Source organism: Rattus norvegicus, chromosome 6 (genome assembly GCF_021556685.1).
Source record: "Rattus norvegicus strain SHRSP/BbbUtx chromosome 6, alternate assembly SHRSP_T2T, whole genome shotgun sequence".
In the NCBI taxonomy this organism is placed as follows: Eukaryota; Metazoa; Chordata; class Mammalia; order Rodentia; family Muridae; genus Rattus; species Rattus norvegicus.
In genome coordinates this window covers 124,081,019-124,100,461 of record NC_141539.1, presented here as the reverse complement: position 1 = coordinate 124,100,461, position 19,443 = coordinate 124,081,019, and the positions used below count along the sequence as shown (strand labels likewise).

General features: G+C 41.1%; 1 protein-coding gene across 11 annotated transcripts in view; it reads right to left on the bottom strand.

The window, feature by feature from the left end:
• The window catches only part of Zc3h14 (zinc finger CCCH type containing 14), a 37,728-nt gene extending 22,241 nt beyond the window's left edge, over nt 1–15,487 (bottom strand). For 5 of the 11 annotated variants that reach the window (NR_197767.1, NM_001033951.2, NM_001434216.1 and 2 more), the window contains exons 1-8: nt 15,343–15,460; nt 15,019–15,061; nt 9,604–9,718; nt 6,400–6,440; nt 5,307–5,502; nt 3,609–4,038; nt 2,767–2,927; nt 2,287–2,387 (exon numbers count right to left, since the gene is read on the bottom strand). Coding sequence is in view for 8 of the 11 variants with exons in the window: in NM_001033951.2 (NP_001029123.2) it covers nt 2,287–2,387; nt 2,767–2,927; nt 3,609–4,038; nt 5,307–5,502; nt 6,400–6,440; nt 9,604–9,718; nt 15,019–15,061; nt 15,343–15,378 (1,123 nt within the window). In the remaining 3 variants the exon portion in view is untranslated. Of the gene's footprint in view, nt 1–2,286; nt 2,388–2,766; nt 2,928–3,608; nt 4,039–5,306; nt 5,503–6,399; nt 6,441–9,603; nt 9,719–12,559; nt 12,630–15,018; nt 15,062–15,342 lie in introns of those variants that run through there. The other 6 variants (XR_015621681.1, XM_087552244.1, XM_087552245.1 and 3 more) reach the window with 3 other exon arrangements.
• Between the last annotated feature and the right edge of the window lie 3,956 nt (nt 15,488–19,443).

The window sequence follows — 19,443 nt, the reverse complement described above, 5'->3', positions numbered from 1 at the left end:
TTGAATCTTGGCACTCAGGAGGCTAGCACAGTGGAACTGCAGCAAGTTCTGGGCCAGACTGGACCACATAATGATTGTCTACTTTAAAAGCCCAAAACAAACAAAAGCGCACACACACACTGGAGTGTGTGTATGTCTGTCATGTATGAAATAAGCAGATGCAGTGATCCATGGTCTCACAAGCGATCCAAACTGTAACTTAAGTAGGCAAAAAATGAATTGTTTAAATGCAACTTTTTAAAAATTCTTTTACTACTAAGTTCAAAATGATCTTAATCTCTTGCCTCTGTTTCCCAAGTGCTAGGATCACAGCACACAGAACCAGGTTCAATGTTATCTCTTGAAATGTCACAGAGGGATACTAAACTTGCTTGGGAAATAAGTCACACAGAGACTTTAGTTCAAGCAATGTTGCCACTGACATAGCTTAAGACTTAGTGTCACTAGCTAACTAAAGTTAGAAAGACTTAGTGTCACCAGCTAACTAAAGTTAGACACTGTAGAGAGGACAGTTTATACAGCACTAACATAATTCACATTTAGGTTTGCTATGAACATGTTTCTATTACAATTTTTTCACTAAGAGAAGGGGTGTAGTGGTGCACACCTTGAATCTTAGCACTTGGGAGGCAGAGACAAGAAGATGATCTCTTTGAGTTTGAGGCCAGTGAGCTCCAGGACAGCAAGAGCAACAAAGAAAAAACATGTTTCAAATAAAACAAAATAGAACAACCGCCAACTCCCACCCCAGAGATTTGCTCAGTAATATGCTGCCAAATGGGCCTCCAATGATTTAAGGGTGAGCGCCTAAAGCATAGCTGTAACGGGTACATTTTTCTGTTCATGGTTGGTTTCCTTTTGGCACTAGCCAGAACCAATGTCCTTTATTAATCTGTGAGTACTTAGAATGATTTCTCAGTGGGAAGGCACATTAATTCTGCAATAGCTGTTCTTCCAGAGGAAGAAAGGTTCTATCCCAGCATCCACATGGTGGCTCACAACCATCAGTAACTCTAATTCCAGAGGATTCAGTGTTCTCTTCTGCCCTCCATGCAAGTACAAAAACCTCATAAACATAAAATTAAAAAAGCAAAGTTTCAAGATCATGGAAATCCTTTAAAATTCTTATTCTAAGCAACTGCTGTATCAGAAGAGTGAGTGTAAAGAGGTAAACTGTTAGAGCAGGTGCAGGCTTTTCCCTAATCTTCTTTATTCTATATGCTAAAATCTATTTAATTCAAGGGTAAATGAGAGATGAGAAGAAGGTAGATAAGTACCAAAAATTGTTCACTTCAATTCAAGAAACCATGATGTGTGACAAAGGGCAAACAGAAGAATACTGTGAGAACATCCACCAAATTCATAGTAAAAACTTGAAGGGCTGGAGAAATGGCTCAGTGGTTAAGAGCACTGACTGCTCTTCCAGAGGTCCTGAGTTCAATTCCCAGCAACCACATGGTGGCTCACAACCATCTGTAATAAGATCTGATGCGTGCTCCTGGTGTGTCTGAAGACAGCTACAGTGTACTCCTATATAATAAATAAATCCATTTAAAAAAAAAAAAACTTGAAGATAATTTCAGAGCTGGTAATTCCTATCAGCTGAGTACCACAGAATGTTTCACTGGCTCCAGCAGATGAAAAGGTGCACAGAATGTAATAGCAACACAAACCACTCACCACTCCCAGTTTAGAATGAGCATTCAATAAGAAAATTTTGTTATAAAGACTCGACACCTCAAAATTTGACATCAAACAATTTCAGAGCTTCTATTTTAATTAGGGTAAGAACATAACAATTCTCTGCCTGGCATTTTATTACTAGATTCCACCAAAGGAAAAGAGACTGGTGTATTCATATAGCAGTTTTAAACATGTCTTTCTTGGGTCTGGGGACGTGGTTCAGGGGAACAAGGCTTTCTGAGCATGCATAAGGCCATGTGTGAGTTCACTCTGCCCAGCACAGCATTTCTCTACCGTAGGAACTATTATCCAATTTTGTTCCTTTTATACATAAGTACATATACAATATGGAATTAAATGGTATTAATATGAAAGTCTCACTTTTGTCAAAATTCCCTTTATAATTTGTGGACATTATCAAGTTTATGCATGTGAAGATTTTATTATGCTCAAAGAACTGCTATGACAGTTTCTCAAACTGGTAAAATCTTTTAAAACCATGCTGGTTTTATTACTTAATAGGAATCTTTACACATTAAGACAAGCATGCTTAACTTAAAGAAGCAATCTTTTACCAGTACAAACATACTACATTGAAATTACCTGCAGGATAGTTAGTTGTTTTTGTTACAGACTCTTGAGCTTCAGAGATAGCCTTCAAAATTAGATTCTTGTTAGCTTGTTTAGAAGGTGGAAGAGAAGGTCTAAAAGAGTTTTAAAAAAAGGTATTTTTATAATGTTTTAAATTTCAGTTCTTTATTACCTATTATGTCGTTACTATATAGCCTGTTTTAAACACAGCAGTTATAGTTTTTAGAACATATCAATTAGCTTTTTCAAAGATGACTCTGTATTAACATTTTCTCTCACTAATTTCTAGTAGTCTCTGCAATTCTCTCCAATTTTAAGCAAGCCCTATTCCAAAACCCAGGTGATGCTGTCGACAGCTTAGTACCAGAGCACTTATCTACTATCAGCATGCACAGCACCCATGTTTCTTCCCCAGCACTGTCAAAGAAACAGACGAAAACCCTGTAGCTACATCAAGCAGTTTAAGATTAATTTACTGCTATGGTCACATACCTCCTCTCAGGTTTTGCTGGTACTGACACACTGCTGGACAAGCTTCCTACCCGGGTCCCATAATCCTCATCTTCTTCCTCCTCTTCTCCATCATGGCTAAATCTTTTTACTTTAACAACTGAACTTACCACAGGCAACTTTCTCTTCCGAAAGTTTTCCTCCTACAACGAGATAAATTTAAGCTTACCTTGCATTGAAAATGAAGTTCTATCACAAGAATATTTGTTTTTATTTTAAGATGAACTTAAGAACTGAAAGGAGTGGCTTTCTTATAAAAAATGAAAATGCCTCCTGAAATAGCTAACTCAAAAAAAACTTTTTAAATTCTAAAATTCTAAAAAATAAATTAAAAAAATGTTTAAAAAGACTTATTTATTCATATATGTAAGTACACTGTCGCTGTCTTCAGACACACCAGAAGAGGGCATCAGATCTCATTACAGAGATCGTGGTTGTGAGCCACCACGTAGTTGCTGGGATTTGAACTCAAGACCTCTGGAAGAGCAGTCGGTGCCTCTTAACCATTGAGCCGTCTCTCCAGCCCTAAATTTATTTTTTTAACAGTTGCACAGAGCACTGTTAAGGGAACTATTGAAAGTGAGTTATGTGGTTGCTTAAACCTAAAACTGACACCCTACATAGATACCAAAAAGAAAAGCTAACTCCAAATGCCAAAGTCACGAGGCACATGTGCAGGACATAAAAACCTCTTTAGAGAGCCAGTCTGAGAGGAACTGTTTAAGAGAAACACACAACGTGTTTAGTTACACAAGTTATATTTGGAATCTGCAACTGCCAATCTCTAGCCTAGCAAGCCAGAATCTACATACATCTATACAAACCTCAATATTCATTTTATCCAAGTTGTTTCTGAAGAAAGGGCTATAAGTATCTTCTACGCTGCCAAGTACTTCTGGTTCACACAACCGTCCTGCTTCATACACCTGGCTGCTCTGTCCATCCAGCTGCTTGGCAGTATGGGTACTGCTTTGCTGCTGCTGAAGTTGCGGCCTGTTTAAATGAGTACCAGTGTCTGCATTTCTACTTGCAGGTGGTCGATAAATTTCTATAGAAGGGCGAGAAGAACCGTATGTAAGTGTCACTGTAGGTTTTTTCTGAGATAAGGAATTCTCCTGCACAAAATTGAGGTCTTCATCAATGAGATCATCTGGTTCTGGCTTGATATCAATCACATCTTCAGAGGGTGCTGGCTCCCTCAAAGGTTTCACTGTTGACATTAGCCTGGTGGAAGCTCCATCATCATATGAATGTCTATAAATGAAGAAAAGCACAGCATTATGCCAAAACTATTATTATCCGCTAATCTTCAAAGAATATTTATTCAAAAAAATTTCTAATGAGGAAGTGTAGAGTTTTTAAAATATTCACTACTTTCAAATTATAGTCATTCTTTTAAGTTTTATTTTTTTGGAAATAGGGTCTCACTATGTAGCTCTGGCTGGCTTGACATACATCCACCTACCTCTACCTCCAAGTTCTGGGATTAAAGGCCTGTACTAGGGCTAGAGGGCTCAGTGATTTTGAGAACTGGCTACTCTTCCAGATAATCCAGGTTTCATTCCCAGTACTCACACAACAACTAATAGCTATACATAACTTCAGTTCCGGAGGCTCCAAAGACCTGTGGAGAACTCCATGGGTGCTACAAGACATGGTGCACAAATACAGACATCCATATACATCAAGTGAAAAAAATTTAAAGGTTTATACTACCACACCCAGCCCTCATACTTTAAATTTTTATTTACTAAATGTCAAATAAAAAAAAAGCACATTCTGATCACCATTAGCTTATTCAAAAACTTGCTCACAATTGGGTATGGTCTGAATTGGAAGGAGGCTAAGGAGATGGCCAGAGCATTAGTTACTCTTCCAGAGGATATGAGTTTGATCCCAGTACCCAAATGGTGACTCCAGCACCAAGGATCCTATTCCTTTTTCTGGCCACTAGAGGCACCAGATATGCATAGGATTCACAAACATGCAGGTAAAACACCTATACACATTTTAAAAAAAGGATATGTTCCATACTTGCTCATGTATTCAATACTTGATCCCTAGCTCACTATGCTCATTTCAAGGCTACGGATCCTTTTAGGAGGTAGAGCCCAACTGGCCAACACAGTCACTAGTGTGTAGGAACAGACCATTGCTGATAATATCCAACCCAGGTTCTGGTTTCATTTTCTCTGCTCCCTCATCCACTACAATGTTAGGAATCTCTTTCATATGGTTTTGCTACCATGACTCTATAGTCTGCTGCTGGGATGAACTAAGAGCCCTCTGAACTTTGAACCAAAAACAAGTTTCCTCCTCTTCTTCTTCTTCCTCCTCCTCCTCCTCTTCTTCCTCCTCCTCCTCCTCTTCCTTTTCTTCCTCTAACATGTCAAATCAGGTATTTTGTAATAATAAATGACAAGGAATAACTAGTCCATGATTATTTATTTCCAAAAATTGCTGAAAATAGGAACTAATGGATTTATACACCCATCTGGCTGTAGTAGGCACTGGACTTTTACCTGACGTTAGTGGATTTGTGCTCCTGTGAACTTGTAGAAACTCTGGAATCCCTTTTCTCAGGTCTAGAGCTAGAAACGGCAAGGGGAGGAATGGCAGCTTCATGCCTTCTCTCATCTCCCCGACTAAAACTGCTCTTGTTTGAAGGCACGTTACTATCAAAGATGCTGGTATCAGGAGACTTTAGACTAGAGGGCTCTGCAAAAGAAAACACATGATTCTGGTAATTTTTTCCTTATCTCTCCTCCCCCTCACCAATAATTCAAAAGCAATATATTTAATATAGAAAGGATTTTCTTTTAATTAATAACTCCAAGGTCTGTTTTTTGGTTTTTGTTGTTGTTTTTAAAAAGGCAAAAACGAGTTTCATGAAGCCCAGGCTGACTGAATACTAGAAAGGATGACCTTGAACTTCTGATTCTCCTGGCTCCACCTCTGGAGTATCAGGATGCTGAGCAAGTACCACTTTTGCAGTTTTTCAATGACAGGGACTAAGCGTGGGGCTTTTTGCTTGCTAGGCAAGCACTGTATCAATGGAGTTATAGCTCTAGTTCCTCAAATCTGATAGTTTAATAGCAGAGCTGGAGTTTATTAAGAGATTTTAAAATAGATTTTAAGCACTAGGGGTTAAAAGGCACTTGAGAGTATGGGCATGGGATTTTTAAATAAGAAGACCCTCAACAGTCAATTATTATCATTATATTGCAAGAGTATTCACTTATGTTTTAAATACTAGGTTACTTATTGTGCGTGTGCACTCATCTCATTCCACATTGCTTTTAGTAGCTGAATGGTATTCTTACACACCATAATAGTTTACCTAGTTTATTATCACCAGACCTTTAGATAACTTTCAATTATAACGCAGTGAGGTATCTTTAAGGTTAAAGCCTGTGCACATTTATGATTGCTTCCTTTGGTACATGACACTGTTGCTCAGTACTGTCAAATCACAGCTCTCTTTACATTTAAATGAACCACTAATTCTAAAGTTACCAATGCTCTTCCACTACAGCATAAATGAATAACTTTATAAAGGATCACACGCTGTAACAAGCAGAGATTTCAGAAAGCTATCAATTTTATATATCTTACCAGTTGTAACAGAACGAAGTTTATCTAATACACCATGGAGCCTAAAAAACAAACAAACAAACAAACAAAACACCTTAACAAAAATTGTATTCCAATTGCCACTCTAAATCTGTTGACATTACATCTAGATTAGCTCTTTCAAAAGCATTTAATGATATTAAACCAAACTTTCCAATCACACATTACTTTTTCTTTAAAAGGCCTTACATGAATACCAAAGAATAAAAAAAAGCAACTTTTTCAATATTTATCCTCTGGAAGAGGAAGAAAAAGGAGGAGAAGAAACAGCAGCAGCAACAGCAGCAGCAGCAGCAGCAGCAGCACCACTTCCACTGCCCTCCCAGGTAAGGAAGACGGCTCAGCAGCATAGCAGCTAAATTACTAGAAATTGAACTTATGGCCTTATGTAAACCGTACAAGCACTCTAATATCACTGATACACACTATAATGGCTCTCTTGTTACTTTTTGAGACAGGGTCTAAGTTGACTAGGCTGGCCTTTAACTTGTGAACCTCTTATCTCAGCCTCCCAGATAGCTAGGATTACACTGTGTTGTCAGATCCAGAATGTTAGAAATAAACACTTACAAGGCCCTGGGTTCAACTGCCAAAACCAGAACCAAAGAAAAAAAAGACAAAAACATCACCTGACAAGTCTTTTTTTTTTTTAAAGATTTATTTATTTCATGTATGTGGGTACACTGTCACTGTCTTCAAACACACCAGAAAAGGGCATCGGATCCCATTACAGGTGGTTGTGAGTCACCATGTTGTTGCTGGGATTTGAACCCAGGACCTCTGGAAGAGCAGTCAGTGCTCTTAACCTCTGAGCCATCTCTCCAGTCCCTGACAAGTCTTGATTTAAAAAATGTCACCTTGCTCCCTAATAACTGAAGATCAAAACAGCGTATGGTAAAATAAGAAAAGTATCTCAAACATATAATACTGTTTATTACAGCTGGGGTGTGTGTGTGTGTGTGTGTGTGTGTGTGTGTGTGTGTGTGTGTGTGTGTGTGTGTGTGTGTGTGTGTGTGTGTTCTCTCTTTCCCTGCCGTCTTTCCTGACCTTTCCTACAGGGTTAAACTAAGGACTGTGTACACATGCTAAGCACACAGTCAACTCCTCGTCTACACACCCTAATACCGAAGCTAATGGCTTCTTGGACAATGTACCAATGAAAGATGAATAAAGTTAGTAAAAGAATTTCAAAACATGCTGTCCAATTTTACTATAACTCTTATTTTCAAAATTAAGCAAACAGGATACAACTTTGCTTTAACATAACTCTTCTTAATAGCTACATAGAAGGCAATTTTGCACAGCCATCTTCCCAAAACACACCAGAGTTTTCTATTGTTCTATTTAGGCTCCATTAACATGTTTTCTCGTCAACACAATTATTTCAGGGTTCCCCCCCCCCGAAAAAAAGGATGGAGTGGGGAGACCTCAGTGTTAAGTTATAAAACTGATAGCAAAAAACACCAGAACAGGGCTGGGCTGGGAGAAGAAGAGAAGGACGTAGGATGACAGACATGTGACAACACGACTTTACACACTAGGTTCAGATGTGACTAGGTTCAGAGTTGATTCCCAAATCCCATAAAAAAGCTGGGCGTTGGAAGCCACCTGTAATACCAGCACTCATAAGGCAGGATCTTGGGACAAGCTGTCTAGATAAACTAAAAGTAACTAGTAAGCTCTGGATTCAGTGAGAGACCCCCTCTCAACAAACAAAGTGGAACGTGTTCCAGCAAGACACCAATGTCAAATCAGGCCTACAAATATAAAACACACATACACATGCATGCGTGCACATCTTGTGTATTTACATATGCAAACACATACATATACTAACAAAAAACAAGTAAAAATTGCTATCGTCTGTTGAACACTCATAAACACTGGTGAAAGTACCAAAGTGAAGAAATGATTCATTGCAACTATACATGTGAAACTGCATTTGTAGCAAGATGAGAAACTCATTTTGATTCAGCAAATGGAATACTGGTTTACGAACTTTCTTACACAGTCCATTAAGTCATGTGAAAAAGAACCTACCAGGTCACTCTTCTGGTTTAGATTAGCTGAACTGAAAACTCAAAGTGATCTAAAGGTTTAACCAAAGGCCAGCTCACAACAATGCTTATAAACGAAACAAAGTCTTAGACCAGAGATGACTTTAAAATAGAAGTGTTCACAACCATAGTATAATTTCTTCAATCAAAAACACCATGAGCATTTGAGAACTATATTAAGTAGGGTATACATCCACAATGTAAGATCACTGTACTCTTGATAATGTCTCCAAAACTGAGCAATATAAAGCAGTAAATTCTGCTCAGATTTTCAAAGTAGTTTGGCCATATGCAGTTGCCAAAGAGACTATGAAGACTGTCTTTAGGAGTCAAGGCATGAGCAGACACTATTCCCTCAGTGCCTCCAAGTCAAACTAACCAGGCTAAGTGCTCACTCAGCCCTGCCCCATCAGCTTTCCCTGTAGCTGATGGGTCTGTAGTCTGTGGGCCCTCTGATGAGTATTTCTATCTGTGTCAGCCATATCATGATCCTTCCCCTTTCTCACTCTGCCTTAAGCCTGACAACCGAGCTGGCCTTCTTAAACTCAAGCTTTCTTTCGCTTCTTCTCACCTAAGGACACATGTGGTTTGATAAAGGGTAGTACAAATCATGAGTCATTTTTATATGCAAAAATCAAGTTGCTCAAATTCCAAACTGTGAAAGTGACTGAGATGTTTGTCAAATGAGCACATGCATGTGTCAGGAAAAGAAAAATGGCTTAAAATAAAAACAAAACGAAAAGAAAAAAATCTTCCCCATAAAGGGGAAAAGCCAGCCTAGCTCAAAATGTGATGTTCACTGTAAGTGGTTGTGCTTGCTGTGCATGGCGCTAGTGGCAATGATGAACTGTAGAAGGTGACAGATGTAAAAATGGCTAACATACATCAAGGGCTCCTATGGTACAGGCATATCTGCTTGCACTCTGTATGCAATGGCTAGGTTATCCTCACAATTATATATGCAGATGATTTACAAGTCCCATTTACAGATGGAGAAGCCTCCAGAGGCTGTGCTTTACAGCTCACAGCCAGCCTCTCCACAACGAACCTCACGGACTACAGAACATCTCTTTCTAGACAGAATACCAACTCTGGCTTTGCTCCAAGGCACAGATATTCAGAAACATACCATACGGTGAATCGAATTGTGTTGTTCCCTAGAAACAGGGACAGGTCCTCTGTCATTTGGTCCTGACTTTTCTTGTTGGCCACCATCACCATAATGTAATCAGGAAGTTCTTCATCTATTTAAAAGGAAAAGTATACCAAATTTTTAAATGTCTTCTCAATATTTGTTTTTGCTCAAAATCATTGTGCTTGAAAACAGAGAAGTAGCTTTGATAGCTCAAACTTCACTCCAACAGAGGCTGGAGAAGAAAGCTCAGCTACCATTTTCCCCTTTACCCCACAAGTACTTCCACTTTTAGAAGGCCAGGAATTGGAAAAAAACTGATTCATTTCTAGTTATAAAACTAGGCATACTGGGTCATGAAATCAATTGGGGAAATGTACTGGTTTTTTGAAAGAAATCTTTTTAATGTCCTTCAATTTCAGACACTTCTAGAAGTCCCCAATAACTGATTGCATTGTTTAGTTTTCTGTTCAAAACAGTATTCATGTCACTTAGAGAATACACTTCTTTCTACTCAGTTAAGGTTATTTACTTTACTCCGTGTTATAAACTTCTAGCAACACCACATACACTAAAACTACACAAAACTCTATAGCAGGTATAATATCAAGAGTTCAGTTATTAATACCAAAGACCAAAGGATGGAGAACAGTTAAATGGCAACTCAACTTCATTCATCCTGACAGTGGCAACCCTACACGTAACTGCAGGTAAAAAGCCCAAGGACATTTTAATAAGGAAGCAAAGTCATGAGGAAATCTAATTTCTTTTTGAGAAAAGTCGGGGTGTGTGTAGGTGTGTGTGTGTGTGTGTCTGCCTCTATCCCAAGGGGGTAATCTTAAAACTCATGATCTTCCTCCCTATGTCCTCCCAAATACTGAGATATTGACATACAACTCCACACCCAGCTTCAAACACATCTTTATGAAAATTTCCTTAGTATCTAAAATATTCATAATTTCTACATGAACAGAAAGGTTCATCTGCCAGAAATTTGTTTCAAGGGAAAAACATCTAGGAGCTAAAGAAATGGCTCAACTGTTAAGAGCACTGGCTGTTCTTACAGAAGCCCTGGGTTGAATTCTTAGCACACACATGGCAACTCACAACCGTCTGTAACTCTAGTTCCATGGGATCCAACACCCTAATACAGACATGCATGCTAGTGCACATAAAAGTAATAAATCATTTTTAAAAAGAAAAGGTAAAGATTCCAAACTCTTACAGAAGCTGGACCAAAAGAGAAGGCAGTACTTCGAGGAAGCATGCAGTAAGTGAGAAAATGAAGTAACAAGTGCTCAATCTTTGTTTTGCTAAAGTTTCAACAAAAGCTCCCAATGTACTTGTAATACATAAGCTAATCTTTATTTATATATCATACCGTGATCCAACACTAGTAACTCAGGGTAAACAGATAAGACTGCTGAGATACAGGTAATTTTTCTTTCACAGTACCAATGAAATGACTGCTGTCACTATATCAATTTATAACTCTAAAGTTTTATAAGATCAGTGATTGTCTTGGTATAGAACGGGGACAAGGAAAGGCATTAAGAACAGGTTACAAAGCCAGAGTAACTATGTAAATTTAGGAAGAAGTATGAATAAATATGTTCAGTTCTTTTTTTTTTATTTATTTTTTTTTAAAGAGATGCTAGTGATTCAAGCAAGGGATCTTGTGTATAATGTTAGGCAGTCTCTAATGAGCTATACCAAGTCCAGAAGATTTATCAAATTGACTGGTGATGGTTTTAAGAGGATACACATCAAGATATGCCAAATACACTTATATAAAAACACACATATGTGCAATATAAACTATCAATCATTTCTCAGCAAAGCCTTTAAAATTCACAAGTTGTCTTCTCAGTAGACAATGCAATGATAATTAAGAATCTAGTGCAAAATTAGCATCTGGTCATAAAATATTCTTCCAGAGTCAGAGAGGTCTCTGAAATACATTCAAATTAGCCTACTGGGGATAGAAGACAACAGTAATCACTGAGAAGGTTCAGAGAAGCTCTCATCTCAAGCACATGAATGAAAACTGAATTGTCACAGCTACACCACTAACTATTTCGCCTGCAAGGAGGTTCTTCTTTGTACTCCACTTTGAAAAATACTCAAATATTTATTGAGGGATTGTTTGCTTAACCTTCCAGAACTCTGGGATTCTTTTTAAGCATAAAGAAATATGAGAAACTGTGACTACCAGCAGGGGCGTTGACTGTAACCCCAGCACCCAGGAGACTGAAACAGGAGGAGCAGCTTGAGGCTGGCACAGCTTTGTAGCAGGTCAGCTGGAGTGAGTGACCCAGTATAAGACCCCATCTCTAAAAACAAAAGCTATCGTGTTCTGGACAGTGAAATATACCATCTGCAAATAAGGTAACTAACTTAAGCATAAACAAAAGACTTTGCTTTACTTCAGAGTTGAAGAATGACATTTGTTAGCTCAAATTATGGATATTAAACTGCAGGCTTTCCTCTAGAACCCAACATGAAACTGTTAATCTTAAGGAATTTCCAATTTGGGAGTGCAATGGTGCTAAGAGTTTACGAGGGTCCTAGGTTTAAGTAAAGAGGAAGAAGAAAAGGGGTACCCATAGAAGAAAAGTTTGAAAAGCAGCAGAAGGGAAGAAGCTGATGGAATGTGAAGACTCCCTGGCATTCCACAGAGGCTCTGGCTCTCAGCTATTCTTCAGTTAAGTATTTTCATAAAGTTTAACAGAAGCACCAAGAACCCCAAACTTAAGGTCCCAATCATCAACCTGCTGACAGCCACTAATGTAGCTCTCTCCATATTTCATTTATTTATAAAGAGTAGTAATACTGCCACCCATCCCAGCAGTATTTTCAGAAAGAAACACAAGGGAATCTTTTACAAACTAAAAAATCTTTTTTGGAATTTCTGAACTTCAGTGGCAGTCCTGAATGTATCTTAATAACACACCTGAACTTCACACTGGCCATCACTAACACAGTTGTACACGTGCAATGCATCTCTCACAGCAGGAACCCACTAAGCATTAAAGAAAAAAGCAATTAAAACTAATAAAATTCTGGTTCAGCTTTATTTTTCATATCCACGAGGAGTTTTGCATCAATCCTGAAAACACCTGCCCACCTACCAACTGTCGTGTATGAACTAGTAATTCTTAGCGTCTTCAGTCTCAGGCTCCTTCTGATGATGTGAACTGTACCTACTAATATTAACCATGTAATCTAAAATGGAGAATTTGTAAAGGATTTAATTATCAATGTACAGATTATAGGCTAATAGCTTAATTATATTAAGTTGATGGTTTTCTAGAGGCTAAAGTTTCCCAAACAAAAAGCGTAGTTTTGAGGATGGCCTTGCTTCCTACTCCATAAATCGCCTTGGAATCATGTCCAGAAGACAAATGAACTCTAATCTGTCTTTTGCATTTAATCTGTGATAAGGTTGTTTAATATTGAGGAATGTAAAGAAAATCTAGTCCCATAAATATGTACTTGGAGTATTTAACAGCCTCTCTAGAGCTCGTGGATATCCTATGACACTACACTGAAATTCACGCTGTGGTTTATTAGCGGTACGGAATTTAATATAACACCACCTAACTCTCTGTACTGTTACAAGAAAATCTACCTATACAACCTTTATTGCCTTTTACCTTTGCATAATGTAATGTGTGGTGGTCACTTAGAAGGTGCTAGCTCACTGGTGAACCAAGGTATTTCATTACATGAAGTCACACTGTTAGTGCCTCCATAATTTCACCACAAAATCTTTCAGTTCTGGTAAGCTCTCAAGTTCACAGAGGTAAACCCAAACTTTCAAAGTTTTAATTTTCATTTGAAAGTTCAACTTGTCATTGGCAATAAAAACTATTGGCTTTTTTTCAGGCCTATAAGTTCACGAAACCAATTTATCACAGTTTAGAATGTAAAAAGTTTTCTACTACTGTGATAAAACACTGTGACCAAAAGGTTTATTTCATCTTATAGCATATGGTCCATCATCTAGGGAGATTAGGTCAGGAACACGAGGCAGGAACCTGGAGGCAGGAAGGGATGCAGAGACCATGGAGAAGTGCTGCTCACTGGCCTACTTTTCCTGCTTTCCTAAAGCACCCAGCAACACCAAACCAGGATACCAGGCAGAGTAAACTGGACCCTCCCATGTCAATCAATCCCACAGACCAATCTTGCAGTGGCATTTATTCAACTGAGGTCCCTTTGTCCCAAATGACAATAGTCTGTGACAGATTGACACTTCATAGCAGCTACCTTACTTGGCAATCACTAATGCCTTTTCTTAAAACAATGGTATCAGCTCAGTGTGTGTGTGTGTGTGTGTGTGTGTGTGTGTGTGTGTGTGTGTGTGTAAACTGCTTTACTCTGTAGACTGTAAGCTGGCCTTGAACTCACAGAGACACTCCTGCCTCTGCCTCCAGAATTCTGGGACTAAAGGCATGGCCTCACAGCTGAGAAGCCAGTTTTAAAAACATTATTTTATCTGTCTCACTGATAACACTGTAGATGGAACTGACTTTAAAAAAAAAAAAAACTAACTACAATTTGACCAAGAGTTCTAGTAAACTCTGGTGTGACCTTTTAAGTTCACTTCATACAATCCAAGTGTAAACATAGTATCATGTCGAATTATCTAACTATTATGAAAACAAATTTGACTCCAGAAGTCAGTAAGGGTCTCAGGCCTGAATTACTACCTTAAGGTACCCATAATTTACACCTCAAGCCACCATGAGTGGAGTCAGACAGGCCTCTACCCCCAACCCTATTCAACTACTCAAAGCCTTTGTTTCTATTTGTACAACTGGGATATCATCATTTACATTTTAATGGCGATTTTTACTTTATATGTGTAACAGCTAAACACTGCCTAACCCAGAGTTAACACACTCATTCTGGGAGGCCTGGGGGAGAGGGGCAAATGAAATCACCACTGTCAGGTTCGAGTAGGAAGAACATTAAAAAAAAAACAAACCCATAAAACATAAAACTTACTGAACCAGCTCTGTAGCAAATGCCAGAAGCAACTAACGTTCATATCCAAAATGAGAGAGAGAAAAGATCTCAAAGGTCATGACGAAAGTAACAACAGGAAAAACAGTACAAGATTCGGACAAACATGGGTCAAAAAAACCCACCACCAACAACAACAACAAAAAAAACCAGACAGCTTCAGAAGGGGGGAAAGGCTAGACTATTTCAGAATAACGTCTTAGACGGGAGATGGGGGAAGGGAACTCGGGGATGCTGCTATAGATGGTTCAATGAAACGACAGTAGAGGAAACCAGGGATTTCAAGGTAGACCACCCAAAGGGCTTTGGGCAGAGTCACTCAGACACAAGTCAGCTACAAGCCCTACATTATATTGAGGCGAATGACGAGAATCAACTTACCCACGTAAGCTCCTAATTCTTGTAATTTCCCCTTAATGGCACTCTGAGGGAGAGAGAAAACCGCGACAGTGAGAGGGCAGCTCCGCGCCCCCGGGAGGAGGGGGAGGGGATGCCCGCCTCCCGTTCCCCGCGCGCCGTGCTTTCTACAGCCGCCGCCCCTGTGGCTCTCAAGGACCCGCCGCCGTCCCGGGAGCCGACCGCCGCGCCTGCGCTCAGTCAGAGGCGGCCCGCGAGGAGAAGACGCGGCAGGCCGGGCCCACCCGCCCCGTTACTCCTGGCAACCGCCTGCCCGCCATGCCCAGCGCCCGCCAACGCGGGCCTCACCCGGATCTTGCGGCTGATCTCGGTGCCGATTTCCATGGCTCGGCGGCGGGCGGCCAGGTCAACACTGCGCGGCGCCTCGGTTACCTGGAACCCGCCGCGGGCTGCCACCCTGCAGCCTGCCCCCCTAGGCCGCCGCTCCGCCTCCGCCGTGCGCGTCCCCGCCCCTGCTGGCGCCCCCGTGCAAGTGGGAGCCAACGCGCATGCGTGTGTGCACACGCATGCGCGCGCAGTCCCGGGCAGGGGGCGGGGTCCGGAACCTGTGCTCTGGCGACCACTGCTGGTCGCGCAGAGGACAATGGCCTACAGGTTACCTGGTTTCACCTTGCTCTTTCTAGGCCTGGGGAGCCATTCTTCTTCCCTTTCATGGTTTCTCATTTGCAAATTTTATTCCACAGGTAATCAGGATGAAGTAATGTATAGCCTTGATCTGAGTTCAAGTCTAACCTCAAGTATCATTATGGGATTGATATATATTGTCAAATGACAGTAAAAAGATTATTTTCTAGAAAAAAACTATTATTACACTTGGTGAGGGGGGGGGCAATATTCAGAACCCATGCATCATGACCTTACTTTAATCCTAGAGGGATTTTTTTTGTTTTGTTTTTTGAGACAGGGTTTCTCAGTGTAGCCCTGGCCTGAAACTTGTTCTTAAAGCCATGCTGGCCTTGAACCCAGTGATCAGCCTGCCTCTGCCTCCTGAGGGCTGCCAGTTGCAGGTAACAAGAGTGGCACTACCACCCTCTAGTGTTACAACACTCTGTAATGTTGCCAGTGTGAGTGGGAAGTGGGGCCCTCTAGCGTTAGAGTCGGTTTGCGGGCCTCGGATACTGGGTCCCAGCCCTGAATGTATTAGAGCTCCTTGGGCCTAGAAGTTGGGGTTGCAGCTCTCAGTCTCATCTGGGATTGCAGCTTCCTACGGGTCCTAAGTATTGGGATTTCTCCGTCCATAGTGGCAGCCGATTATACAGCTCTCAGCCAGGTGCCTGGCACACTTGGCCCTGTGACCAGGACCTGCAGGTTCTCTTCTCTGGCACTTCATTGCTTTCTACTCTCAGCTCTGAGCCTCTCCTTGCCCCTCTCAGCTTCTTACCTTACCCTGGCCACTCTTAAACAGCTCCCTCCCTCTTCTATCTGTTGCCTCTCTTTGGGCCCACAGGGCTGAAAGTGGGTCAGAAAAGAGAGCTTGAGAGAAGCCTCTTGTTAAGCCCACTGTTGTAACCACAGGGAAAGCTGCTCCTGAGAGTGTCCCCCAGGCCTGAACAGTCTGTATAAGCAGACTCACAATGGGATGTTTGGATTAATCACAGCTATTTGTTTTGGCCAAGCCCAGCCATATGTTGGACTAATCACAGCTTTGCCTCTTAGCACCAATTACAGCTATCTCTCTGCTAGACCACAAGGAGAGGAGCCTGCCCTCTGGCCTAGGAAGAAATAATTGCAGGTTTGTTTGAAGTTCTTCAAGGCTCGAGATCACAAACTATCAGGTACAGAATCTTCCCAACAGCCCCTTGTTGGAGCCGAGCCTTCAGGAGCTGGGACGATCCGTCCGGACTGCAGGCTTCGTGTAAATGTTTCAAGGTGTCTGTGGACTGTCGGTGCTGATCTAGGAGCAGTCTGGCTGTTTGTTAGACTCCTTCATTTAAGGCATCCAGAGCAGCAAGGGAGAGTTCAATGACTGCTAATAGTTGTTCAAATTGTTCAAACCCTAACATTGCTGGCTTATAAGAAAATGAACATCGGAAGGCATGCTCACAATGCAAATTGAAAGAATTTGTCGATTGAAGTGACTTTAACAGATTTGAAAGTTCTTTAGCATACTTGACACACAATAGAGACAAGAGGTCAACCCCTCACTTACCTCATGCTATCATCTCCATGCTAACAATGACTGACACTCCCATCTCTAACATGTTCTCCCTGAAACCCACTCCCAAAATTTAGATAACTGTGTCTGCTTCATTTTCTCCTGAATCCAGCATTTTCAGTGTAAATTCATCTTTATTGCCTGCAACTCAGATTTATTTCTACACTAGATTTCTTTAATTCTCCCTGTTCCTAACCATGAGAAACATGGAAGAATCCTTTTCTAGAAGAGACATCCAGAAAAGTTTCCATTCTCCCCACATTCCTCCAAGTCTCTGAGTGGTTTGGAGGTATGTTTTGGTTTTGATTTCAGTGTTAGCTTTGTGGCAGGGCCACAATGTTTGTACTCAGATTCCTGTTCTGTCTGCCTCAGCCTCCGAGGTGCTGGGATTTCAGACATGCACCAACTATGCCCATATTCTTCTTTAAAAAAAAAATCTTTATTGGTTCTTGTGAATTTCACATCATATACCCCATCTCCCCATCCCCTCATACCTGCCCTCCACCCTTGCAACCTCCCCCCAGAGGGGAAAAAAATCTCATTTAGAAGCTGTATTGTGTCCCATTGTATTCCATTTATTTGCTTGTAAATGTTCATTGGAATAACTCATTGGTTTAGTACAAGGCCTCTGGCTTCTGCTACTCTCTCAGTATTGGGACCTCACCCGGACTCCTCTCAGCTATCCTGTTGTTGCCTTGTGTCATGGAGACTCTAGTTTTGGGTCTGTAGGACTAGTTCCTTCATACCCTCCAGCAGTTCATTGATGGGGTAGGTTTTGGAGTAGGCCAATTCAAAGCTCTGGATCTGGGCCTGAGAGGTATCTGATCTCACGCTGTGCTGACCAACAACACCCACATCCAGGGCCAGCTCTCCTGAGTGTTTCAGCTGGTGAGGGACAGGGCCAGTGGTCCCACTCTCATAGTCCCAGGGCCAGCTTTCCCATCTGCCACCCTGTCCCAACTGACAAGGAAGGGGTGGATTATGCCTAGCTTCTTAAGAACTAGTTTCTACTAGCCAGCTCCTGCTGCATAACCAGAGGCCACAGGTAGCAATTTAGGACACACATATGTCTTTTCCTGCACTTTCTATCAATCCATCTAGCAATGCAAGCACAGCTTCCTTGGGTCTTAAGCTCAGAGTCTCAGCAGTCTTCCGCGGAGGTGGCAGACAGGCTGAATTTTCATCTGGAACTTGACTAAGGAAGAATTTCATTCCAGGCTCATTAGCAGGAAATGATTTCATGGGACCCTTAGGAGCAAAGGCTCCATCTTTTTTGCCAGCTACAGACTAGAAGCTGTGCTCTTGTTCCATGCCAAGAGCCTCATCAATATGGCTGCCCTCTTAATTTATAAAGATGTGCTTCCCCCGCCTCCACCCCCACCCCCAAACACACCCTGGTTCCTCTGTTAAGGATTTACGTCTCATTCAGTTGGGCTTAACCGAGTTAGGACCTTTTTTATATCTCCATAATCCCTTGTCCTCACCATATCCATTAATTAAGTAATCTACACTCCCAGGGATTGTAGAAGAGTAGAAATCACAGGGCTACCCGGGATCCGGCTGCCGTAGGCCCCTTGACCTGTGACAGTTCTTCTGGTATCTATGAGGAAATGGATATGATATCTTAGGTTTTCTACTGTGACTATCAATGTATGCGCTCGTCCTCCCTAGCAAAATGATGGCCTGAGTACCACGCACCTTTTATATTTCTATGGAAGTTCTTTCAGAATGGTAGTCTCATAATAAACATTTCTCAAATACTTGTAGGTTAAAAGAAATCAAAGGCTTGATTTGCAAAAGCATTTCTCTTGGGTAAATTCCGAGGCCCTAGAGTCGTGAAACATTGATGAGAAAGGGAGGAGCAGGTGACAGAGAACGGGGACCCTGGGGCCAGGATGTCTGGGTTCAAGTGCGACTCTGCCACTCTCTGAGGCCTTAGGCAAGAAGCTTCTTTTCTTCATGCCTAGGTTTCCTCATCTGTGGCACAGATATAACAGGCTTCCCCATTCAAAAATTTCTTATAAGGTGGAGGTAAGTTAATATTTGCAGGGCATTTCGAGCTGTGCCTGGCTCGCAGCAGCATTATGCCTGTTGATTAAAAATTAAATGCCTGCACCGAGCGAGACACTGCGTTTGGAGCCGGGGCGCACAGATGAGCAGGACCAAGTCTCTATGCTCATCTCACAGTTCCAAAGCCGGGTAAGTTTTCTTTTCTATTCCTTTATCCACCATTC